This window comes from Lepidothrix coronata, unplaced genomic scaffold (genome assembly GCF_001604755.1).
Source record: "Lepidothrix coronata isolate B3197 unplaced genomic scaffold, Lepidothrix_coronata-1.0 Scaffold31, whole genome shotgun sequence".
In the NCBI taxonomy this organism is placed as follows: domain Eukaryota; kingdom Metazoa; phylum Chordata; class Aves; order Passeriformes; family Pipridae; genus Lepidothrix; species Lepidothrix coronata.
Window position 1 is genome coordinate 6,206,039 of NW_016690211.1, and position 27,150 is coordinate 6,233,188.

At 39.7% G+C, this 27,150-nt stretch overlaps 1 protein-coding gene and 1 long non-coding RNA gene across 6 annotated transcripts in view; one reads left to right on the forward strand and one right to left on the reverse strand.

Moving 5' to 3' along the window:
• Positions 1-11,406, forward strand: part of LOC108495430 — a 14,316-nt gene extending 2,910 nt beyond the window's left edge. For all 3 annotated transcript variants that reach the window (XR_001874115.1, XR_001874116.1, XR_001874117.1), the window contains exons 2-5: positions 4,441-4,547; positions 8,317-8,458; positions 9,694-9,756; positions 10,610-11,406. This is a non-coding gene — a long non-coding RNA (uncharacterized LOC108495430). The remainder of the gene's footprint in view (positions 1-4,440; positions 4,548-8,316; positions 8,459-9,693; positions 9,757-10,609) is intronic.
• Positions 3,846-25,647, reverse strand: MIER3 (MIER family member 3). Of its 3 annotated transcripts, none has more exons than XM_017811101.1 (13): positions 25,566-25,647; positions 24,915-24,939; positions 22,649-22,794; positions 20,693-20,827; positions 19,172-19,292; positions 16,880-16,965; positions 16,624-16,696; positions 14,320-14,471; positions 13,770-13,851; positions 10,145-10,236; positions 8,182-8,309; positions 7,845-7,990; positions 3,846-7,760 (listed from the first exon to the last, which is right to left on the reverse strand). In XM_017811101.1, the coding sequence occupies exons 1-13, from the start codon at positions 25,572-25,574 to the stop codon at positions 7,303-7,305; spliced, it is 1,653 nt and encodes a 550-aa protein (XP_017666590.1). In that variant the 5' UTR covers positions 25,575-25,647; the 3' UTR covers positions 3,846-7,302. The 3 variants fall into 3 exon arrangements, with proteins under 3 accessions (XP_017666590.1, XP_017666589.1, XP_017666591.1); XM_017811100.1 differs by having other exon boundaries at positions 10,145-10,239; XM_017811102.1 differs by lacking the exons at positions 24,915-24,939; positions 25,566-25,647 and adding an exon at positions 24,779-24,901 and having other exon boundaries at positions 10,145-10,239.
• Between the last annotated feature and the right edge of the window lie 1,503 nt (positions 25,648-27,150).

Below are 27,150 nucleotides of genomic sequence, written 5' to 3' on the forward strand. Positions count from 1 at the left end.
CTGGAAGTTAAGCAGATGAGGCAGAAGGCTGGCTTGGATAAGCAGGATCTTCTCTCAGAAATAAGGCAAAAAAGGAAGGTATATGCCCAGTGGAAACAAGGTCAGGGGACATGGAGAGAATTCAGAGACGCTGCTTGTCATTGTAGGGAGAAAATTCCTGTGTCCAAAGCTCAATTGGAGCTGAAGCTGGCCAGAAATGGGGAGGACAATAAACAGAGTTTTTTCAAATACGTTAATGGCAATTGGCAGCGTAGAAATATCATCAGCCTGTTACAGGATGAGGATGGTCACCTCACAAATAGGGACAGAGAAAAGGCAGAGGTCTTTAATGCTTTCTTTGCCTCTGTCTTCAACATGGATGATGGACCGAGGGGGTCTCAGTGCCCTGAGCTGGAGGACCATGATTGTGAGAATGATCAACTCCCAGTCAACCCCAAAATTGTGTGGGATCTACTGCTCCAGCTGGATCCCTACAGGTCTATGGGGCCTGATGGGAATCATCCCAGAATCCTTTCTCAATGATTTTTGAGTGATCATAGGAATCCAGAGAGGTCCCAGCTGACTGGAAGCTGGTGAATGTTGTCTCAATTTTCAAGGAGGACAAGAAGGAGCACTCCAGAAACTACAGGCCTGTCAGTCTCAGTTCAGTGCTTGGTAAAATTACGCAGAAGATTATTCTGGGAAGTATTGAAAAACACCTGAAAGACAACACAGTCATTGGTCACAGCCAGCACAGCTTCATGAGGGGAAAGTCCTGCTTATCAAACCTGATTTCCTTCTATGACGAGGTAATCCACCCAGCTGATCAAGGGAAACCAGTTGGTATAATCTATTTGGATTTCAGTAAAGCTGCCTCTCACATATCCTTCTGGACAAAATGTCCAGCACAGCTGGATGAACACATCATGTGGTGGGTGAGCAATTGGCTCATGGGTCGAGCACAGAGGATAATAGCGAATGGGGTGACATCAGACTGGTGACCTGTCACTAGTGGGGTTCCACAGGGCTCCATCTTGGGCCTTGTGCTATTCAACAGCTTCACAAATGACTTGGACACAGGACTGGAAGGAATACTAAGTTTGCCAACACCACTAAATTGGGAGGAGCTGTTGACTCCCTGGAAGGCAGGGAGACCCTGCAGAGAGACCTCGACAAGTTAGAGAGATGGGTAATCACCAACCAGATGAAGCTTAACATGAGAAAGTGCCAGATTCTGCACCTGGGACACAGCAGTCCTGGAATAGAGAGAATGACTGTGAAAAGAGACCTGGGCTCCTGGTCAATGGCAAATTGATTATGACTCAGCAGTGCCCTGGCAGCTAGGAGGGCCGTGTCCTGGGGGGCATCAGGCAAAGCATTGGCAGCTGGTTGAGGGAGAGGATTTGCTATGACTCACCCCAAAAGGGGAGGGTAACCCAGATTCTTATTAATAAATTCCTTGAGGTGGATTAGGGTGAAACAACACTGAATAATTGGTGTTTGTAAACATATATAGGTAGGGTTTATTTTAGAACAGTTTTGTTTCAGAGGTAAACAGTTATGTTGCCATTTTGGGTGTTATCACCTATAGTAATACAGCAATATTAAAGAAAAATAACACTTTAGGAAATTCATAAGGAAAGGAAGAGAAAGAAAGGATAAAAGTGGAAAGATATATATATAGTCACTGCCCACTGGATCCAGCAATGAAACTTGAGAATTGCAGTTTCCTTGCCTGTTGATTAAAGTGGTGGTCAAAGTCCTGTCAAAGTGATGGTCTTGATCTGTCGGGGCTGGGGGAAGTTCCCTGCAAAACTCAAAGATTTCATGAGTTGTTATTATTAAACACTTCAAGCTCAGGTGGGAATGCCTTGTACCTCCCCTGGGGCAGGGAGTTTTACAATGGATCCTGTCACCTGACATGTCATGAGTTGATGCTCCTGCTCCCCAGAGGGGTTTTCACAGCAGAGTCATGTAAGGGAGGATACTGGGATGATAAAAAGGATTATCGCACCTTGCAGGATTTGCCTCTTCTTAGCCTCTTCCCTTACCTGGAAACCCAGTTTGTAACTTCAGGTATGCATACGCTCCTGCATCTGGGGTAGTTGGACAATGGCACCCACATATCTGATCTGAAGGTCCTTTCACAGTAGGCATATTCAGGGAGGGGTGGGCTTTGCTGGGTGAGCAGCTGTTTCTTTTCAGTTTGCTACAGTGGGCAAAAGTCTTCTGGTGATCTTACAAAGTTTAAGCCATTAACTATTTCAGTCTCTGACAGGATTGTCCTGCTCTGCTCTGCACTGGGGCAGTCTCACCTTGAATATTGTGTGCAGTTTTAGGCACAACATAAGAAAGCTACTGGAGAGTGTCCAGAAGAGGGCAATGAAGATGGTGAAGGGCCTTGAGGGGAAGTCGTAGTAGGGCACTTGGTCTATTCAGCCTGGAGGAGACTGAGGGGAGACCTCATCGCAGTCTACAACTTCCTTGTGAGGGGAAGAGGAGGGGCAAGTACTGATGTCTTAATTCTTGTGAACCAGTAACAGAACCCAAGAGAACAGCATGAAGCTGAGTCAAGGGAGGGTGAGGTTGGATATTAGGAAAAGGTTCTTCCCCCAGAGGGTGGTTGAGTGCTGGAACAGGCTCCCCAGGGAAGTGGTCACAGCACCAAGTCTGACAGAGGTCAAGAAGCATTTGGACAATGCCCTCAGGCACATGGTCTGACTCTTGGGGATGCTCCTGTGCAGTGCCAGGAGTCGGACTCGATGATCCTGATGGGTCCCTTCCAACTCAGCATATTCAACGATTCTATGACTTAGGCACCAAACAGCCAAGCACAAGGACTTCAGGGGCTGCTTATCTCTTTAGTGACAGAAGGTAATGTGTCCTGAGACTACCTAAATGGAAATGTAAAGTTATGCAACTACCAAGTTGAAGGGAGAGTTTTACATTGAATATACAGATACTAAACTATCACCATTTTTAAGACTCCAGCATTACAAGGCAAACAAGTAGTTGCATCAAAACAAGAAAGGACTAGATGGGGTCAGTCATTATCATTTCTCCTAACAACATCGATCTTTATGCTAAACAATAAACAAAGGAAGGTGCAACTTGTAACTGAAGTGTTTTGGATAGGTATTTTGTTTTGCATATTGTGTTGACCATCATTACAAAGACACCTACCTTATATGTCTTCATCAGAGGCAGAAAAGATCATTACATCACTTGGCAAATTACAACTTTTGCTGTTTAGAATTGTATCAGCTTGCACTCCTGTATAATTGAAAAATAACAATATCTTTACCTGAGGCTTTATTGTGCCAACCACTGTAAAAACAAGCATTCTGGGCCTAGCAAAGCACAGCACTTAGCATCTGGCCTTTGACAGAACTGGTATGTAAGATCTTACAAGGAATATGGCGCTTTTCAGGGTCCAAAATTAATGCTTTTTTTCTTGAGGGAAAGGAAAATCATGCCAAAAAGCATTTCAAATAGTTTAAATTTAGCGTTAAGGCCTAAGCCAAGTAAAATTTTTGTATTCACACCTGTAATGTAGCTTGACATGGATTTAAGAACTCGAGTGAGTTTTCTGTTCCCGAGAACAGCAATGTGATACGCTGAAGCCACAATAAAGTCCCATCTTTTATTTGCTATACTTAAGTCATGTTTTAAAAATTTGAGAGAAACCATTACTTTACTATTTTACCTGCATCACTGTGTGCCGCATTTTTCACTCTTCTCTATGCAGTGCTAGGTAGAGTGGTGGCCTGAGATTCAGCAGTACCCAGAGCTGTTAAAGTATGTTCAGAGTAACTGCAAAATATCTGGAAATGAAGTAGCAAATATAGTCCAGATGCATGAAAAGCTTTACAAGTAAAGAAAGGTTTCCAGACATTTATTTCTGGAACTGTACACCAGGTATTAAAGTACAACAAATACAAAATAATGCTCAAAAAATCAGTGTTTATGTACAAATATTAAAACCAATGCAATAACAGCGACTTCCTCTTGAACATCTGATACTAAAACATGTTCCGATTGTCACTTGATTTGTTGTTATGCACAGGGTACTTGCTTTGAGCGGAGAATAACTGGAATCTCTGTTTTATTAGGAAGACTATATCCATTCCTACTTTATTTTACAATTGATAGTATCTTCTCCTCCTTCTTTCAGTGAAAAATAGGAATAAAAAAAATAGTAACCTTGTCATTATCTTACAAATTACTGTATTTCGTTTCCCTGTAGACAATGTGCTTGTAATGCTGGGCAAATAGTGTCCCTGTTGGTCAGTTTTTCCATTAGTTTACATTCAAACTTGAAATACTCACTAGAGACTTTGGTTAAATTAAGTAGTGTCACTGTGTTCTACTTGAACTTAAGGTTTCCTATATTTTTGACTCTCGGTTTCAGTTGCAAAATTCATTGACCTAATTGTATATAATTTCATATTCCTCAAACAGTATTGTACATCCTTCAAGTAAATTCAGCAGTTTGACCATGACAAGAGGAAGACTAAACACTTCAGAAACTAGCATGAAAAGATGATGTGTGACCAACTGAAATACAGGTATTGCTATAATCACAGCACCAGTTACACGTCTAAATGAATGTGCTACCCTCTTCAGATTCCCTGTACATAAAAAGGATACATTTAGCAACACTGCAATTGCCCATTATGGTTTTTTTTGGTTTGTTTGTATGAAGAAAACAAGTGGCAAAGGACAAAGAATTCATCACGGTTTGTTATAAGAATTGTGCTTCACCATCCAAGAACCAAGGCATTCTAATTTCTTCATATGGTTGCAATTCAGTTATCTCCATGCTGACTTTCAAAATGCAATTCTTTTAATAAACAGTAACAAGTTCTCCATTTAAAATGTTTAAACTGAGAGAAAAAAAAAAGTAAGTCCAGCTTTTAAAAGAAAAGTTCAATAAATAGGTATTTTACATGGATAAAGTCATAGTGGTACAAATTTATGAATGTCACATCAAGCATGCACAAAAATGTTACTATACACAGAAGTAGTCAGAAAATATTGAAAGAGATATCTAAAAAGATATGAAGAATTTACATATTTACGAAATCTTGCAAATTATTGCCTCATTTTAACAAGGAATTAAAAGTAAACGATACCAGCTAGCTAGCCAACAGGCTAAGTAAGATCAGCATTTATATTAGACTACCTGGAATTCACTTTTCTCTCATATCATTTTCTGAATTTTGGTCAAAGTCTTTATTAAATAACTAAAGTGTCCTTTCAACTTGCTGACAACCCAAACCTTAGACAAGTCTCTGCCTACATTAAGAGCCCAGCAATGCATAGATAAACTGAATATATTACTGCATCAGCTAATGAGAATGGGCATGTTCATTTAAGTGCAACTGGTATAAGCATTCAGTCATCTTTGTATAATGATTTTTTGCAGACCAGCCACTCACTGTAAACCCATAGATAAACTTGAATGTATAACAATGGAGGATTTATGGCCAGTATTTTACAAAATTACTTAAAATGGGTTGATTCATAAACAAAAGAAACAAGGTACAAAGCTCAGCACAAAACACAGCAGTAAGAAGCTGAGAACTTGGCTAACAATGTCCAGAGTACAACACAGGGCCAAGGCTACCCGTTATTTACTGTGTACTTAATTAAGTTACATATTTCAGATGTTTAAGAACTGATTAAAAAATTATATCTACTTTTGTCCACTGTGCTAAATTAATTTGTTTTTAATATGGTAAATGTGCTATTGCATAAACACTTCAAAGCAATCCTCATTGCAATGCTGTAAAGAAAATTCCAAATGCTGCATCTGAAACTCGGGATGGCAACGCAGTTCACAGTACGCATAATAAATACCCTCTTCCCTTTCAAATATTAAAGTCACTAGTTTCTAATTACTCAGCATAACCTTGAAGCAACTATTACAAATATCAATGCAAACAATCACTTGAGTAATGAAAACAAATTAGTGGCAATTAAATCCGTAATACAAAACAGTGCAAAGAAAAAGTATGGAGGAAAAAAGGCAAACCTACTGAAGTAAGGTTCAGGCTCCCATTAAACACCCTGCAAGCTGTATGCTACATCAACCTGTCACAAGCCAATACTACACTTGGTTTGACTCTCCTACAGGAATTGCAACAAACATTTGCTAGACAAACTTCCTGGGTGGCTAAATTGGTTCAAAATAAAAAGGTTCAAACCAAAAAAATTTACTGAAGTTAAATAGTTGCTTTTATGGGAGACATTTTTACTCATCCTTTCCTATTTGACCAAGGAAGTGAAGTGCCACTTTGAAGCCAATGACTTGCCAAAACAAATAAATGCAATCCATGCTAAATAAAAACTTCCAAGCACGTACTTCAAGGTTCTACTATTCCTACATAAACTAGACAGTCCCTAAAAACTGTAACACTTTGAACTGCAGTGCTCCAAACAATTTAAAATGTCTTCCAAATGTAGACTGTTTGTTTAGTGGTAAATCCTAAGCTGTGAAGACTGTAGCGTTATACAACATCAGCTACTTCAGAAAAGTCAAGGTATATGATTGCATTACTCTTCGAAGTCATGGACAAAACCTACCCAAATTCAATATAGCCTAAAAGTCATCTGTTTAAGCCAGTAAATTTCAAGTACACAGACATCTACAGAAGCATGATTACTCTGTGTAAGGTAGCCATGGCCTATAGTTTTGCAACAGCATCCAAATGTAGATCTTCACTTTACTCATGTTAAGTTCCTTGTGCTAGCTTCCACTAACATGAATTTGCTGTTTTGTAAACTGAAGTGCTCTAGTTTAATATCACATGAGTAAAGGTTCCATTTAAAAAACATCCTTGGATGTTTGTGCAGTTTAAAGTAAAGAAACCCATCCCTGCCTTTATAAGGGGGAAAAAAAATGCTACATTGAGCAGGGATCAGGATTGGTACCTGTAAACATTGTTATTTCACTGCATTCATTACGCTAAAAGTAACTTAAGACTAAAAAGCCACTCCAATCTGTTCAGAACTTCTGTGCTGGTTTTGAAACGGTGGCCTCTGTCTACAGGCTTTAAAATAAAACTGAAGCAGAGCTTAAAGCTGCACTACAGAGTTCTTTTAGTCCCAAACTCTGTCAAACATCCTATGACATTTCCACATTTATGGACTGAAAAAAGAAATTACTCTTGATAAATCAAGATATAGTTCTATACATACAAAGACATCACTGATGTCATAAAGTTCAAACTTCCAGTGAAAGACTAGGCAAACCTGATAGCTCCCATCAAGTTTACTACTACTGCATAAAGTACCCACTGTTTGTTTAGTTTTCCACAGTCATTCTGAGTGAAGGGCAGCATGTTGGTGGAGAGTGTGGGTATTGATAAAACCATTTGTCTCATTTGCAGATAGACTGCTGAAGTCAGCCACTGAAACAGCCATTTTGGCACTGGTAATGTGGTGTGTGTGGTTCTCAAAGTCCACACCAAGGTTATTTACAGAGACATCATTCATGAAAGACTCTGGGACAGCAATTCCCATTTTCAATCTCTTCGCAGGTCTTTCTGTCTCCTCACTGCATATGTTCATTTGGTTTAGCTCTGAATGATAAAAGCCAGTCTCAAATAAATTAAAACAATCACTTTCACCATTGCTAGGCAAGTTAAGCAATTCTTCTGTTCCAACAGGCACATGATTAACTGGTGCTCGTGGTAAGCTGTCCATGGGAGGGAAAGTGTCATCCAGGCAGTTCACATCTGAAGTGTGGCAGACTGTAGCTACGCTGTTTGTCAGTGCTGGAAAATAGATGAACACAAATGCAAATGAAACAGTTGTTTGCATAATTTTAACAAAGAGATTTATTTTTTTTCTTGATTTACCTGTCAACTCATTGGCAGTGATAGAGTTAAGAATGCTCAGCTGCTGATCAGGAATGATTTCTGTTCGACTGTTAGATGTTAAGGCTGAAGAATGGACTGCTCCACCAAGGGATTCTGCTTCATCTACCAAACGATCCATGTAGTCCCTGAAAGAATATTGCATCCACCATGTATCATATAACCAGAAAACAAGACCTATAAATGATGATGGATTTAATTTCAGTTGCCTTGGCCACTGAGGCATTACAATGCAGTGACAGAAAGGGGGGCGGGGGGGAGAAGTCTTCTACATTTATGATTTCCAACAGAAAACATATTTCAAGAACATTTTACTTACGTAACTCCAGGATGATGGTTATATCTCTTCTTTCCAAATCTTGTTTGCTGAGCAAAGTAATCATAACGTTCTGACTTTTTCCACATGTAATAGAAAGCCACACACTCAGCCACTGTTCTGGTTCTTACCTAACAGGCAACAAGAAGAACTGACAAGATTAATGCAAAGACTTAGGTTTTGTCATCTTCCAATTCCAACTTCTGCGATATTATTAGTTTTTACTGTTCTGGAACAACCAAATTTCCTTAGGAGACTTCAAACAGATCTGCAGTTTCAAGTAAGTATTACATTTGTTTTACTTTTGTATTATTTGCCTTCTTTTTAAAAACTTTATTGAAACTCTATATCTGAAGTACTTACATATATACATACACACCCACAAAGCCACTTTTAAACTGTTAGACAGATGTTCCCTTATGATGGAAAAAGCTGAGCAAATTAAGGACCTAAGAGAAGTGAAGCAGAAAAGACTCTAGGTATGTATTCCTTTTGGTAAAGTCCAGAATTGTGGAGGCTTTGACAACAGATAATCACAACAGTAAATGCTTAAACAACAAAATAAAATTGTAGTCTTGTTGAGAAGGTATAAAGGACTCAAAACTCATTTTGATTTATGTTAACTGTTTGTCTCTTTCCCCAAAATGGAGGTTACTCTGTGAAGTCAGATTCCTGGAGAAAGAGTCATTACTTCTACCTATACTTATATTCATTTTTTGATGCAGAAACATTTTGCATCATCATCAACCCACAGTTCTAGTTTAAGTTTTACAACTATAATATGCACTTCTATCCAGATACAGTCTGGCAGTAAAATAAACTTGAGTTTAATCAAACTTACACAAACATCAGCAGCAAATCCAAAATGCCTTGTGTGTAGTGTAAACCTTGCTAGTTTAGACATATATATACCAGGCAGGGGAGGAAATTAACAGGTGTCCATATGATAGTATGCAAAGTCCCAGTTAACAACAGTTTCCAGTGCAGTGACAGAGAAATATATCGTGAAGCTCCTCCATACACTAAATCTTGTCTAGCTGATACTTTCAGTATACCAAGGACATCACCTTATGCCAGGTCCCAGAACTTTCCCTAAACTTTCTGGCATTTTATCTACTCGTCAAAAAAAAAGCCCCAAAACAGTGGATTTCTTACACAAATTCTGGTCCATAGTGACAGATACATCAACACATGTACTTTGTTCCGTGCTAGAAAAAAATATTTTTAATCTCTGATGCATCAATGTTTATTTGTAAGGTCCCCTTAAAATCTGAATCACCTAAATGTTATTTAGGATGGGTTAAACCAGGTATTTAGCAAGATTAGCATACTGTTGTTAAACAGCAACCACAACCCTATAAAGTTTACCTGAAATACAACAAGAACACCAGACTCCTAAAGAAAAAAATTTTCAATGTGGTATCAAAAGCATAAAGGAGATACACAGGAAATTTTGAAACATTCATATTGTCAACTGTTGCTCTTTGATTAAAAAAAAAAATCCCTGTTATTCAGGCACGGAGGAGTCAATCAGAAGCAATCCAGATTAAGATTAGAAATCCTCTGCTGCTCAGAAAAGTGAGTACTGATGGATGACTACACTTCATGAAAACAAAGAGCTAAGCCTGATTCTGTAAACTTGCACCTACCTGGTTAATTTAAGTAAATGTGCATTCTCCCTTCCTGTACTTCTAGGAGAGGTACACATTTAAACTGAGTTGTAATGCACATGCATAAATAGAAGTAAAGTCAACACATTGATTTCAGAGGTAATACATTGATTCATCGTGCAATGCCTAAGGATTCTAGTGACGTCTAAGGAAAAAACTAGTGCAAAAATCCCAAACTGGTTTTAATACTGTTCTTGTTTCCCTCTTCTGTACAGCTTCTGACAAACATATTGCTTTTACATATTTTCAGCATCATAAAGTTTACTAATTCTTCCATTTAACTGTAAAATACCAACCTTGTTTTTCTGTATGAGATGAAAATCTTTTCCATAAATCAGAAGTGCATGTTCAAAGCTTCTGCACTCTTCTTCTGTCCATGCTGTCATCTCTTCTAGACAATTACAAAAGTAGCATGAGAAACCTGATTTTGCTCACTAATCTTTCACAAATAATAAAATTTTTGTTCCTAATGGACAAATATCCAAACACATTCTAAAAAAAAGTAGCTCAGTTATTTAGATCCATGTTATTTCCTCTACTGAACGAATATCCTATCTGAAATAAAACATTCTTCTTTATAAAGAATCTTCTAGAAGAGTTTGATTTCTGAAATCTTTCATCCTTGAGGGCAAATGATATTCAAAACAATCACTTGAGGGCAAATGGTATGCAAAAGATGTATTATTTTTAATAAGTTTGTTGTCAAAAGAATATCTGATTGCATCAGATAGGAAACGTTCTCAGTATTTCTTTTTACATAGGATACAAAGAACAGTGGTTGTTGGAAAAAGGAGTGAAGAAAAATCCTGTTTTAAAAGATGACCCTGCCTTGAGTGAGTGAGCAGTACTTTGGTTCAGGCATCACAGACAAGAAGGCCTGACAGCTCAGCCATGATGTGCAAAATAGATTTTTGGACAAACAACAACACAACACAAAAACTCTTCTTACTTTCCTATCTTGAATGTGACTTTGGGTATATACATAAATAAGGAGGGATTTTTCAGGCATCTTACAATGATAATGGTGACCCAAAAAGTTTCCATTCAACTAATATTTAAAACCAATGGGGGACCCCCCCTCCACATTTCAAAACATTTCTGGAAGCAGACACTGAAACCAAGACCTTTGTGCTCCCAGATGAAGGTGATAATTACTCCACTGCACTGCCATGCTCTTTCTTTCTCAGCCCCATTAATTTTTTACTCCTTACAAAGAGTCTTCAACCTTTGAAGAGAAGAAAATATCCCCATGTAAAGTCTCACTGTTGAAAAACTATCCTAGGACCGGTGGATTTTTAATTCCCACACTGAGAATAATAGTGAGCTTCAGTAGGTAGAGGAGATCATAACATAATGATTACTCTAAGAGGCAGGCACTGACAATATTATGGAATCACAGAATCATTAATGTGGAAAAAGTCCTCAGAGATCGAGTACAACCCTTGACCAAACACTAGCAACTAAACTGGAGCACTAAGTGCCCTATATGTCCAGTCATTTCTTGAACACCTCCAAGGGATGGTGACTCCACCACCTCCCCAGGCAGTCCATTCCAATGTTTAACCACCCTTTCAGGGAAGAAATTCTTCATAATATGCAATATAAACCTCCCCTGGTGGAGCTTGAGGCCATTTCCTGTCATCCTGTCACTAGTTGTTTGGAAGAAGAGAACCAATCCCCACCTGGCTACAACCTCCTTTCAGGTAGTTGTAGACAGTGATAAGGTTACCCCTGAGCCTACTCTTCTCCAGGCTAAACAACCCCAGCTCCATAAGCTGCCCCTCCCAGGATTTGTTCTTCAGACCCTTCCCCACTTCACTGCCCCTCTCTGGACATGCTTCAGCACCAAAATGTCCCTTTTGAAGTGAGGGGCCCAGAACTGAACTCAGGATTCAAGGTATGGCCTCACCAGTGCCAAGTACAGGGGGAGAATCACTTCCCTGGTCCTGCTGGCCACACTGTTCCTGATAGAGGCCAGGACGCCATTGGCCTTCTTGGCCACCTCGGCACACTGTCTGGATCACATTCACCTGCTGTCAACCAGCACCTCCAGCTCCTTTTCCTGCTTTTCAGCCACTCTGCCCCAGCCTGCAGCATTGCCAGAGTTACTGTGACCCCGGTGCTGGATCCAGCACTTGGCCTTGTTGAACCTCATACAACTGGCTTTGGCCCATCTCTCCAGCCTGTGCAGATCCCTCTGCAGAGCCTTCCTGTCCTCCAGCAGATCAACACTCTCACCCAACTTGGTTATGCCTGCAAATTGACTTGGGGGCACACTGATGAAGATATTAAATAGAGCTGCCCACAATACTAATCCCTGGGGAACACCACTTGGATTTAACTCCATTCATCACCACTCTCTGGGCTCACTCATCCAGGCACTTTTTACCCAGTGAAGAATGCACCTGCCCAAGCCACGGGCTGCCAGCTTCTCCAGGGGAATGATGTGGGAGACAGTGTCAAAGGTATTTTTCAATCCTGAAACAGGACTCTAAATTCTAGAGAGGTACTGAATTTAGGATATAGTCCTGCAGCCGATGCTTTGTTTAGGCCTACACAATCTCTTCTTCTACATGAAGTGTCTGAAGCATTCTTCTAATAGTCCTTATCGTGCCTTTCAGCTTTACCTCAGTGTCCTGGTTTTGGCTGAGATAATGTTCTTCCTAGTAGCTGGTACAGTGCTGTGTTTTGGACTCCATACAAGAATAAAGTCGGTAACACAACGATGTTTCAGTTGTTGCCAAATTGTACAATCAAGGATTTTTCAGTGTCCCATGCTCTGCCAGCGAGTAGGTGCACAAGAGGCCTGGGTGATCATGGCCAGGAGAGCTGACCTGAACTGGCCAAGAGACCATACCACAGACTAATGTGCTCAGTATATAAACTGGGGTGAGCTAGCTGGGACGGGGCAATCGCTGCTAGGGACAGGCTGGGCATCAGTCAGCAAGTGCTGAGCAATTGTATTGTGCATCACTCACCTTTCTGGGGGTTTATTCCTCATTTCATTACAATTATGATTGCTATTATTGTCATCAGTGTCATTAGTATTGTCACTATATTTTTTTGATTTAACTATTAAACTGTTCTTAGCTCAACCCACAAGTTTTACTTTTTTTCCCTCTGATTCTTTTCTCCATCAGCTAAGGAAGCGGGCTGGGGGCAGGGAGGGTGGTGTGATGTGCAGAAGTAGTGAGCTACTTAGTAGAAGTACTGTGATACTTATCAGCTGGGGTTAAAGCAGGTCACTTGTCTTTCACAGCACTCAACTTGTAAACACTCAAGTTTCCTTTGGAGGAGCTATCTGCCAGAACACCAACTTATACCAGGGCTCATAATCCATTTCTACTTCATGCAACACATATGCAAAAATACAGGACAATGAACTGTTTTTGTTAAATGACAGACTCTGATTTTCATTTAAGGGAATAATAATTAATGGGGACAAACAAGATAGAAGCTCATTTTCCAGCAAAGCTATGGAACTATTCAGTAGAACCAGTTTAGGGTTGGCATAGCACAATGTCAGCACAGTGAGGAGGAGAGTGGGGCTTATTTATGTACCCAGCCACTTTCTCCTGATTTTGGTACAAATGTCATCAGATCTCAAAAAGATACTAGATTATGTGTGAGAACTGCCTTGTGGGAGCAGAATCACCACTCTCTCCAATCTGTGCCATTGTTACAACAACAGTTGTTGTAACTGAAGAGAAGGTCAAAAGTAAATCCTCAACCTTTCTACACATTGCAAACTTCTGTAGCAGAATTTCCAACTGGCCAACCATCAGATTATACTGAATTTCTGCTAAAGCCATCATGGATAGTGATGTGCTCGTTGATCTGATTCTTACTCAAGGTTTTCCCACAAAACATTTTTTTTTTCCAAACACACATTTCTGAAAAACCAGGTACTCTCTCTCTTACCCTGGGACACCTTTCCATTTGAGCAGTATCTCTCAATTGCTTCTTTAACATTATGGCTACTTTTAAGAAGTTCATACAGCGCCTATAAAATGGAAAAAGACTTCAGATCAAAGTTTTCTAATTTTCAACCCAGACCTCCAAAACTAGCCTCCCAGAGAGCCTATCTAATGTAAGAAAAAAGAGGATTTGTTTATGAATATGATGAATATTTAAAAATATTTAAAAATAACAACCAAAAGCAAAACCATCTAAAAGTTGAGACATGGTCTAATTAAAAAAAAAATAAAATCTTATATGCAATTATTAAAAAAGTTAAATTTGTCAACAGTATGACAATCAGAAACATCACAGATCACAACACTGCCAACAGTCAAATACTTGTGATTTTTAAGTATGTGCATAAAATTACAAGTAAGATCCTGATGCAATAACATCCAATTAAGGAATGAAGAAATTGAGTACTGGTGCCATTACAATACAAGGCAGAGAAAGAGAACACACAATAATTACAAAGCAACGTGTTACAAATGGAACAAGATATAAAACGTACTTGTTCATTGTCCCGTGTATGTAGTCCTTCAGGAATTCTGCCAATCATTTTTTCATTTCCTGTTCTTAAGGAGGTTTCAAAAAGGTATTCTTTAACTTTACTTTCTGAGATCACATCAGGTTTCCAAAGTAAATGGTCTTCATTTTCATAAGCTGATAAAACAGAAATCATTAGTGCCAGGTGTGACATTTTTAAGGGTGTAACATCAAAAGCTATGTCAGAAGTAAAAAGAACAGGAACACAGAAGTAACCAAATCAAGCATTATCATGCCACTTGTAAATTGCAAGTCACTACGGCTATTTAGCCATTTTCAACTAAAATTTGCCAAAAATTACTCAGCAGAATGGCAATCTAGATCTCAATGTGGCAATTTGGTTTTCCATTCACTAACAACTGAGTACTCTTAAGAACTTGGTATGTTGCATATTTTACAAGTAACCAAGATGTACAGTCCAGTCCTCCTTCATAGCACATTGAATTATGTATGCACCTCCTAGGCAGCTTATTTCCAGGACAAAATACTGGACATGCACAAGAGCTGGCTTGAACCTTTGCCAGTATGTGCGTATGTTTCAACACCAGATCCAATTATTGATCAGAGGATCAATATATGTGATTACCATTGCACACAATGTTTCACATACTTTCTTGGCAATAAAAATTTCGAGTTATTCGATTCAAACACAGAAGCATAATGGCTGCCAGAGCGGAAAAGAATGAGATTTTCAAAGCTCTCCTAGCTTTGAACATTAAGCAGGAACATTAAGTCAAGGTGGGGAATAAAATTACACCTCTGAAAGTTCTTTTATAGCTCAAGAATATGGAAAGCTGTCAGGCAGACATGTTGCAAGTGTAAAGTTTATAGGAGAGCACAGCTGCCTTCTAGCACAATTCTGGTAGCTTGGATTATATAGCACAAATGTAAGCCCCTGTTTGCCATCACTAGCTCCTCAGGGGGTAGAGAAAAGGCTTTCATAGAATCGTCCACCCCTACATCCAGGTCCAACCTTACAGAGCACTGCTGACATTCAGCTTCAGCTTCCTTTATCAACCAAGGCAACACAGCACTTTTTGTTCGAGTCCATGACTGATAATCTCAGAAGGAGCTCCTCGAGCTCTCTGATCTCGGAGCCATCCCTTTGCTCTTAGCCATGCCATCAGACAAGACCCTCACTGATTCTCTCTAGTACCAGCTCATTACAGAGAAAGTTGTCAGATTAACCTCTCCTCGGTCATCCTCCGATTATTGGCACTTCCTTAGTTCTTGGCTGAGGAGACATCAAGATGTGTAAATAGTAAAGAACTATCCATATAAATGTGGTTCTTACTCCTCCATTTCTCATCACCCATCAGCATCATGCTTGAATCTTAGAAAATCAGAGGCTTCCCCAGATCTTAAGCAATACAAGAGATGTTCACTTCTTAACACTTCCAACTCCATTCATATCAAACATTCTTATTCCCTATTGCAAAGGGGTATTCTTCAAAAAAGCAGGTAGTAATGTTGAAAAGACTTGATATAATTAATTTAAATAATATCCCCATTAAAAGCTACAGTAACAGAACACAAGTAACTTACAGAATATAAAAAATTTACAGAAAAACCCTCAAATGCTCTTTGTTTCCTATTATTATATCACCCTAACCGCTTTTTAATTTCATAGTTGTTCCACCCATGAGCAATTTTTTTCATTATTTGCCTTTTTCAATTCCACAGCTGTATGTGCCAAGTTTTTAAAGATACAAAATAAAACTCTACTAAATAAAGTTCTTTTTCTATTCTAGCACCACTACAGTTTTTAACCTAAATCTGCAATGGAATAACATCGTATATAAAACATCACATTTTTTTAAGAGATGGTGTATCAGGACCTATATCAAGGAAATATTTTTTTCCGTGTCAATTTTGTAACTCACATGGCAGTACTTGCCAAAAAACAAGCACAGAAAAATACTGTTTTGAAGATCTTCAGTGTGAACTAAGTTACATGTTCATAGCCTTGTATTGATTCTCTGATCAAAATATTTCCTTCTTAACCCACAGTTTGTTTCCTCCTAATTTTACCAGATACTTCAGCATTAACTCTCCAATTTTGTCTTGAGAATGTTCTCTCCAAGGTGAAGAGTGACACTTCTGAGATATAATTAATGGTTGCGTTACTTTAGTTTTCTAGTGCCTTCTTTAAAGGTCTCTGAGACTTCAGCTAAGTCACTGAATTTACCTTAAAAATTTAAATAACATTTTTCCATCAGGTGTTATGTATAAACATAAAAAAACTAGTATGACAGTCAGAAGAACTTACCCTTTTCATTATCACTGCATCTGCCAAGGTAAGCTGGAATTTCAGCCTGGTATTGTGAACCAACCATTATTTCCTGAGAATGTAATAGCAATAAAAAGTTATTAACAATATTCTGTGTATGGAAGCATTAAGTGTCATTAACTTGGCATTTCACAGAGAATTCCAGAATTAAGATATTTTTGATACATACTATAAATCTTAATAGATTTTTCTTAACTGCAAAGGTTTTTTTAATTTTAAAAAATATAATTATTACCTTTCTCAAATCTTCAGATGAATTACCATGGTCTGCCTCTACATCTTCACCATCAGATTCCTTATCTCCATCACATGTGGTGTTTGCTTCAGACAAAAAGAGGGGAACTTTTTTAGCGAGGAAGAATTTTCAGTTCAAACATAAAACTACAAGATACACTTTACTTTTGAAAGGAGTACCTGCTTTTAGTCAGGGAGACACTTATAATGAGTCTGTTGATCCACACTTCTATCAAAATCAAAGTACCATGAAGTCAGAACACATTGGTACTTATATACTGCAGAACTGAAACATTTATCATCACTGCAACTGAGACAATCTACTGTATTTCCAATAGTCAAAAGGAAATGAGATCATTTTTCTTCATCTATTTTTTCAATAAAAGCTTACACCTTAGAGAAAACCCAGAAAACTTCCAGGGCTATAACACAGCTTCAGGTTAATGACAAAGAGTAAAGCTAAAGGCATGTCTTTATCACCTACTAAAACCTTTCATCAGAAGTTTTAATGGGCACTCAAAACACTCCTTTAAAAAAGTCTGCCTTAGTAGGTGTGAAGATACAGGAGAGACACACCAAGTAGAATAAGTAAAAGACAACAAAACACTGCTTATTCTTCTTTAATCTTTTTCCACTCCTCAGGAAGAAATACAACAGAGCTCTCCAACCAATTCAAATACAGTACTCCCTTAGAATAACTCATACTTTAGAATCTGGAACGTTGTGGTACTAGGTTTGAAGTAATTCTATTTTTACAACTGTATAATCCCCAACAGAATGGAATTTACAGTTCTGACATATTACAGCTATTTTGTATCCTCCAACTTCAGAAAAAACACACATTGAAAAACTAAAACTGAATTTTAGCTTCATCACAAATAAAAAGAATCACAAGCATCAGAGACAATATCCAAGACTGCATGGACTGAGGCTCTCCTTCTGTAATCATTACTACAATCACCAGTCTGTCTCTTTTTGGTTTTACAAGTAGCAAGCAAGAAGCTAACCTGAATGCATGAAATAATATGCCTGGACAGTCAGAGGCAATTATTCTATCAAATTAATGTAAATTTAACAAAATAGCCTATGTTATGTATTATACGTGTTAATCTTAAAACTTAATGTTATCTTAGTATCTGAGAAATAGACAGAAATCAGAAAAAAGATGGAACTGCCAACAGTAAAGAGAACTGATATCTCCTTCTTGAAATGGTGGATATTTGATTTTAAAGTGTCCAGCCTAATGTTCTAACAAAGTAACATTTTGATATAAAACAATGACATTTGAGAACAAAGATGACAGTTTCTTAATCCTCAGTAATATGAGGGGGTAAATACTTTTTTTCTAAAAAGGTGCCATACTTTAAATGTCATATTAATGAACAGTTCACAAATGCCATAAGTTCTGGAGTTTGCTTAACTGAAAAAGGGGCCTTATAATTTTTTTTTGTATCTCTCTTTCAATACAAATGTCTTACTTTTATGACACAGCAGCATTTGAAGGGCTATGATTGCTGGTGACTGAGGCAGCACACTCCCTTTAACCCCTCCTTCTCCAGAGCAATGAAATCCCCCACGGAACAGCTTGCCAAACTAAAACTGTGATAAAAATCCTCCACGTTGCTCTAACTCCAGAACACCAGTGAACAAATGAGATGCAAGAGGCAATGATGAGTATCTCATCCGGGTTGGATACCTGGTTCCCAGATCTTTCCCATTATAGCTCCCTGGACAGGGAAATTTTGGTGGTCATGGATTTACAGGCCCCATCCCATATAACACTACTTTGGCTCACCCCATGAAGTCCTATGGAAAAGCGCTGCATGTGTGAAGGGAAATAATCACAAAGACACTGTGTCCCAGCTCACATCCACAGACTACATGGAGGAGTCCCTGGCTTAAAAGCAGCAGCAAAAATCTTAGTAGAGAAACACTAATTTAAAAGAATGGGTTACATATTCACTAACATATTCACATGCGTTACATATTCACTGAAAATCATGAAGGGTGTTCCTCAATACTGTATTAACTATTGATTACGAAGGTATTTTATTCATAGAGAAATTAATTTTACTTGTGCTTTGAGCAGAGAACCAAATAGAAGTCTTTAAGGTAATCAGTAATACCAACCAAAGGTAAAGTGCATGTACGACATCCTGCAAAGCACTATTTCTCAACTCCTGGTACAGTAAGCACTACTCGGCAATTTTGACATTTTAGGGCACAAAGTTATATATAATGCTAAGACTCTTTGAGTACTCTTTGAGTACTATTATAAAATCAGGTTTCCTACATCTTAGTGGTCGAGGAAAGAAGTCAGTAGCCTCATGTGAAGTAACTGATGGTGTCAAGTCATCAGCAGAGGACTGCGTTTCTTCATCATCACCCGACAAGAGGTCTTTAGCGATTTCCTCCTGTATCATTAAAATAAAAAAATAAAACCACAGACTGAGTATTAAATATAGACTGGGGAGCATGTAGATTCAGAAAATTGTTAAGTCTCATTAATTAAAATGACTTACTTTACCATAAGAAAATGTAGCAGACTGTACTCCCTTAATTGAAAAGCTAGTTTGCTCCTCCTAAATCTAAGAACAAATGTAATGGTTCATTTCACAGTCAAACATAGAAGACAAAGGGCAAATTAACCCCTATTACAGCAAACACACAAGAATTAAGTTCTGCAAGCATCAATCTCAGATGTTCCTCCAATTGCTTCCAGTAAAAAGCACCAGTGTAAACGGCCTCACATATTTAACATTCTATCATTCTTTGCATCACAGATACACTGAAGCTTTAAAAGCCCCCTCAACTCTGGGGAAAAACAGACAGGGTTTTTTGTAGACTTTTGCTGAGAGGACAGTTACAGATAATAGACAACTTTCCAAACCACAAAAGAGTTGACGTTTTTGCAGGTTAAAGAAAAGATATTATGAAATAAACATCACACTTCCTCCACAAGCAAACATGTTTGAACCCCTCAGATAGAGATTTGGAAGGGAAAGAAGTGTATCAGATAACAAGCCAATACATTTTGTAGCCTCAACACAATCGTGAATCCTAATGAGAATCAGATGTGCAGCGCCATCATTACACCCTTCTTTCTGCGGAGTTTACCATTACATCATACTCACAGGAAAAAAAAAAAAGAAAAAAAAAAGACATATACTTACTACTTACATACTTTATAAGCTCAACTACAAGCTGCAGATGCTTTGTAGCCAAAAATCTCAGAATTTAAAGTTAACTTGCAAAACATAAAAGCTGAAATTTCAGGTTTTTACTTCAGCAATGCAACATATATAGTCACCGCACATAAACCAATTTCTCTCTTGCTCCCCAAAGCTGAGACCTTCCCAAATAATATGCATTTGAAAATAAAATTCCAGAGCATTCAGGATTCCATTTCAAAGTTATACACAACCATTTTTGTACTTGATGTGTGCTGGAAATCAGAATTATTTCTGGACATTACACATATTATTGAAAAATCTCATTTTTTAACAAAAAAAACCCAGAAGAAACAACAAGCCACCTACTTCGAAGTTCTTTGCATGTGTTTTAGAAGAACTATTAATATATTCATTTCTGTTTTGTACTAATATAGTGCCACAAAATTGCTATGCATTTGAAACTGTCATAATTATTATTAGATCTAGATCCTGAATATCCTTGAAAAGGTAGGAGTTCAAAGTAATAATGTATATTGAAATTAACAAAAATATATATTTTATATATAAAGAGAAACATGATTTAAGGTTGCCCAGATTTCTGCTTTTAAATAACAATTCAGGGGAAAACGGTTCTGACTTACTTTATCTAGAGTCATATCTGGAAGTTCATCTGCAAGTTCACTTGGAGAGCTATTTGCACTGGAACCTGCCATAACTGGAATCGCGGGTTCATAGCCATAGAATGCCAGCAAATCTTCCAGTGGCATGCTTCCTTCCTAATATAAGAAGATTTACAACATTTCAACATATTGCCAAGTACTTGTAAACAGTTCATGTCTGAGAGGATAGGACATTTTGAAGAACAGAAGTAAAAAACAAACAAATTAAAACTCAAATGAAAGCAGGAATGATTAAAATATTTTAAGGCATGGTACTGAAAATCGTGATTCCTGATGGAAATAATACATGAACATGTCTCTTGGCATACAGTGAAGTCCTGTCAGGGAAAACTGTTTACTGCATGAAACTATAGACTAAGTATTAAAAATGTGCTCATTATTTGATTCATACTATAGAGCATGATTTGTCAATATTTCAAGACAGAAACGCAGAAAAACTCAAAGACTTAACTCCTACATAGCTACAGCTGCACATGTGCAAACCTCCACAAAAGTAAACTAATATAGCAACTTTTAAGCCCTCCCTTTCATCTCCTGCACAATGTATTTTATATTAACCACTAAGAAGGTAACAGGAGAAAGACAGCTAAGAAGAGAAGGCAAAAATCAAGTGAGACTTGTTTTATAACTTGTTTTTTCCAATAGTTTTTATCGAGTGATTTTAGTAAGCATCATCATAGTTGCATTCTAATACAATTAATAAAACAATAAACAGTGAAGATTTTTTTAGCTACCTGATTCAAGCCACCAAAGTATTAAAAATATTTTCCACTACTTATACCTTTAAAGCTCTATTACCTCTAAAAATTTGTTGAATTCATACACTGATTAAATTACTTTCTTTCTTTACTCAGCTAAGGTCTTAGTTCTGCACAGACTTTTCACAATGGTTAAAGGTAAACTCATGTCCAAGTCTTTCCAGGATCAGGATCTAAAGTAATGAAGTGTTTCAGATGAGTGGCTCTCAGTCCTTCTTTCATTATAGAAGCAGTAAGAGAACTTCATGGAGTAACAACCCCATTTAAACCACTAGACTCAGCAAGCTGCTTTACAGTTTAACTGCAGGTTCATAATCAACAAAAACATAATTAAGGTAGTAAAGAAAAAAAAAAATCAGGAGTATAAACACTGTCAACTCCACACTCAGAAAATTTGTTTCTACATGGACTATATAAACACAGCCTTGCATTTGATGCTCAAACGTTGCACTTTTCTGGAAGTCTGTTGACCAAAACCTGCAGTTATGCTGAGTGATGTAAGTGGGTCTCCAAACAGTAATTCAAACACCATCAATCTGTGGGTGTTCAGCATTCAGCAAGCGTTTAGAATAGGTGATGCACTGACACAGATGAACAAGAGGTGTAAATACAAAAAACATCTAATTAAGACGTGTAAAATGTAATAGGAAAAGGCCAAGGAGCATGCTGATCATTTTGTACACCCACCAAATGCAAAACTCATGAAAGTAAGACACAGAAGTATCATTTATACAGTAAACTAACATGACCGATCATGCCTAAAACAGGACTGTTTGTGTAGAAAATCAAAACCTGACCAACAGAATGAAATACAGCTAGATGTCACTTTAACAGTATGCAAAATGTAGAGTTTCAACTTACAAGTAAGTGGTAAGTGATCTTAGATGACAGGACTCTAAAACCTTCATTAGTGATTTCTCTACTAAAGAAAATGGACTGCTAAATGAAAAGAATATGAACACTAATACCTTTGAGAAGCTAAGTTCAGCCTTTTTTGTGATGATGCCCTACAAATCTGATTTTATTTTCTTTTAAACAAGCTGAAAATGCATTTTTGCAGAAAACTGCACTATACAAACTGAAGAACAGGTTGAATGTACTTTTCCCTACAAAAGTTACAGTATGTATGGACATTCATGAGAGAGCAAGTCACTCTTACCTTTTCCAAATCTTCGATTTCAGAGCTGAAATTTTTGCTTTCTTCCATCATTTCCTCTTCTTCAAGAGTTCGCTCATCATCATAATCATGTACCAGCATTTCTGCAGAGGGGTCAAAGTCATGATCCTCAGACGATAACGAGCCAACTGTGAAAAAATTTCACATGAAATCGCACAAATTCTTTAACGAATGGGGTCAGAACTCTCAGTGGAGTAACAAATTCATAACTATTTGACAAAATCAGCTGTTTCAGCTGACCTTCCCTTTTCATATTTCTAAGTAATAAACACAGATTTCTCTCTTGATATATATAGAGTACTTGGGAAAAGTACCTAAAAGCAAAGTTCCAGAAAGTACAATCCCAAATTAATATTTTACTCAATAAAAGGTTGTTCAAAAAACCCTTGAAATAATCATTAAGGTACAAAGCACACACATCACAAGATTTCAGATGCTGTGAATTTCAAGGCTGTGACCTACAGACTCTGATTCTATTTATGTGATTTACATGGTGACAACCATAGTTTTTCACTGGTAAACAGGTAACTTAGGTTCTGAATCCACTTCCTACTAACAGCAAAATAAAGTCAGACTCAATTCCAATCGCTTTAGCCTCACGGATAGATCTTTTAATACAACTAATTTAATTCATAGCACTTGATGTAGAAGAATACATACAGCAGAGTTTCAAGAAGTATTGAGGAAAAAACACCAGAAATAACAAAATGCTTCTAATGAATCACATTAATTAACAAGCTATTGTGACAGCTCTGTGGTCCAATAGACAGGTTTTCATGACTGAATACTCCTAAGTCATCACAAAAGTACTGTTATTTTAAATAGACTTTGTCATTTAAAAGGTTATCATTAGATTTAGTAAGTTTTAAAGATGCAAATATTATTCTGCACTAGAAGTCGTTCTACAACAAAACCCACCAAATTACAGGGTTGTTTTGCTCTGTAATGTTCACTTTCTTATGCCTTTCTGGATGGAGAAAATAAACAGATTGGGATATTTCTCTTTTACTTCTGTTTTCCCCTTACATGCTAGTTCTCTGTTGCAATCCTTGGCTTACAAGCAGCAACGAAAAGAATTTTTATCAAGAATTATTTCTATGAAAAAACTTCTTCAAAAGTTTTGAAGAAAACAATTACAAATTTTCAATCCCCTTCAAAATCCTTTTTGCACTGCTTCCAGCCTTGAAAGAGACAACTGTATATACTAACACTTCTGAACCCTAAAGCATCTAATTTTTCAGCAATTATGGTAAGTGTTCATTCCTTATATGCAGGTAGCTAAACTTCATTTAGTTTGCTTAAGACAAGACTGTGAAAGTTTGTCATATCATATTATAGAGAAACATTCAGGCGAAAAACGCTTTTTTATTCACATGCTATTCATATATGGTCTCACAGATCTTTCAGTTCCAGCTAACCATGTACTACAGTTGCAGTAATGACATTACGTGTTTAATTCCCCCACTGCTGACCATCACATCCTGCTCTAGTTTTAAGGAATCACAGAAGTGTCAACTGTCTTTATCTAACGTGTATTTAAAGACCTGTGCTTCTAATTGCTGTTCTAACTGATTTTGCATTTAATGCAAGGGGAAATTCTATTCCACTGGTAGACTTTACATTAAAAAGTCCCACTTCTTCAGTGGTTCTGAGTGCTCAATATCCCACTTAAAATATTTAAAACCACACTGAAAAATACAAGCTCAAGAAATTTCACAGGAGTAGCTAAAAAAGATGACAAACAGCCAGTGCAGAAGGCAGTTGCACAGAAGCAAATATGTTCCCCAAATACCTGAGAGCAGCCCTGCTGATGTTAATTATGCTTGCTCGTGTAAAGTATTCCAAAGAACCTTAATAGCAGTTACAGCCTTAAAAATTACTTATCATTATGATTTTAAACATTTTCTGTTATTACCAAGAATTCGAAAATTTAGACAAGCCTCTAATTATCAGCAACAAGAGAAACTGGTTTCTCCAGGCTACACGGATTTACTGAGATGTAGACTTAAAAGTGCCACAAAACTGTTTTCGTTTTAGGTTCCAAGCAGCCAATTTCTAACTGCAACTGGAGTTAAGAGAAAGACTCTGCAGCCCACATCTCCGCTTAAGAACCTGGCAGGTGGTTAAAAGCGTGCACACGAAGCCTCAGAAAAACTACAAGAGAATAAATTTGGGAAGACGCAGCAAGGAGAGAGCGGTGTGCGGGCGACAGGCCGGGTGCCAGGTCAGGAGGTGGGCGAGGACGAACCTGGGCTCGAACTCCCAAAGGAAGCCTGCAGGGAAGAAGAAAGAGCGAGGTGAGAGCGGGCTCCCTCCGGCTCGGCAGCAGGCAGGGTTCTTCCATCTCACGAAGCCCTGGGAGCTGCCCCCTTTCCCCGCCGCCCCGTTATCCCCCGCTCCCCGCCGGCCTCGGCCCCCGCGTCCCCCCACGCTGGCCTCTCCATCCCGCTCACCCTCTCCCATCCCTCCTTCCCTCGCTCCCGCCCGTGGCTCTCCGTCCCTCCTCCTCCCCTGGCAGGAGGCCCCCCGGAGACGCGCCAGGCCCGGCCGGTGCTCTCGCTCCGTCCGGCCCCGGCCCGGGCGGGACGTGACAGAGACCGGACTGGCTGCCACCTCCTTCCCGCTCCCAGCCCGGGGCTCGCTCCTCCTCACTCCCTCCAAGCGCTTCTCCACCGCCCGCTCCCCAGCGGCGACACCGCCGGCCCGGCCCGTCCCGCGGGCCGCGCAGCGACACCGCGGCCGACCCTCGGCCTGGTCGCGCAGGCCGCGCCGCCCCGGCCCCGCCGCCCCGGTCGGCCCCGCCGGGGGCTCCCCCTGGGGGTGCGGGGGGCGACGCGGGGGCGCTGCGGGCGGGGGGCCCCGCGGGGCGGCGGGGGAGCCCCGCGCCCGGCCCGCTCACCTCCGCCATATTGGGACGATGGGGCCGAGCGGCAGCGCCGCGCCGAGTGCCCGGATGGCGCCGTGAGCCAATGGCGGCCGCGGGCCCCGGACCGTCCGTGCGGCGCAGGGGGACCGGACCGGGCCGGGCCGGGCCGAGCAGGGCGGCGGAGGCGGGGCAGCAGCGCCGGGACCCGCCGGGACCCTCCTCTGGCGGCGCCGCCCCGGCCGGCGACGGCGCTCGGCCCGCCCCGGCCCCGCCCGGAGAGGGCGCCCGCCGCACTCCGCCCGCCCCGCGGCAGGCAGTACGCGGGTGGCTCGGACAGCCCGAGGCTGGGGCGCGGGGCGGGGGCGGGAGCGGCCGCGGCACCTCGGTACCGAGTCCCTGTCCGGGTGCCGGTGTGCGGAGGGCTGCTGGCTACGCTGACGCCCACGCCCGAGGTGTCAGGAACAGAAAACAGAACTCCAAAGCTTTCAGCCATTCTGCGCGTCGCCTGCTCTGGCATAAACAGGGAAAGTGAAATTTACTTTGCAGTGTTTTGGGTTTTTTTGAAAAAAATTTTTTTTTTTAAATCTAAAAGTTGTACGTCTATTACACATAAGTAATATCTGCTCCATTTCACAGAATTGTTAGGGTTGGAAGGGACCTCTGGAGATCATCCAGTCCAACCCCACTGCAAGGCAGGGTCACCTGAAGCAGATGACACAGGAACACGTCCAGGTGGGTTTTGAATGTTTCCAGAGACGGAGACTCCACGACCTCCTTGGGCAGCCTGTTCCAGTGCTCTGACACCCTCAATGTAGAGAAGTTCTTCCTCATGTTGAGATGAAACTTCCTGTGTTTTAGTTTATGGTCCTTGCTCCCTGTCCTGTTGCTGGGAACCACTGAAAAGAGTCTGGCACCATCCCCTTGGCACCTGGCTTTGAGATATTTGTATGCATTAATGAGATCTTCTCTGTCTTCTCTAGACCAAACAGGCCCAGCTCCTTCAGCCTCTCCTCATAAGAGAGATGCTCCAGACCCCTCATAATCCTTGTTGCCCTCAGATAGACCTTCTCCAATAGCTCCTTGTCTTTCTTGCACGGAGGAGCCCAGAACTGGACGCATCACTTCAGATGTGGCATCACTAGGGCCGGCTAGAGGGGGAGGATCACCTCCTTCGAACTGCTGGCCACACTCTTCCTGATTTCTTAGTGGTACTTTTTGTCCTGGTACACATAAAGTGGGACTGGGCTGTTTTTTGTTTAATTTCTTCATCTTGGGCTATGAAGACTGATGCTTTTAATTTTGGAGTGATGTTTCTGTTTCTGGCCAAAATTTCAATAGCTGTACTTACCTGGGGTAAGATGATGACAACATAAAAATTGCAAGACTTTGCAGAAACATACATTTTAGGAAAGTTGTAACAGTCACAGCAGCTTCATCAGTACTTTAGTCTCTTACACCTGATCAGCCTTTGCCTTTTTTCAAAGTTACCTGGTAAAAATGGTCAGCTAGAGACAGACAGGCTGTCAGAACACACTGCACATAAATATTAAGAAGGAAGATTCAATCCTTTCCACTCAAAAATTAAGAAAGCAGATTTAATCTTTTCTACCTTTGACTG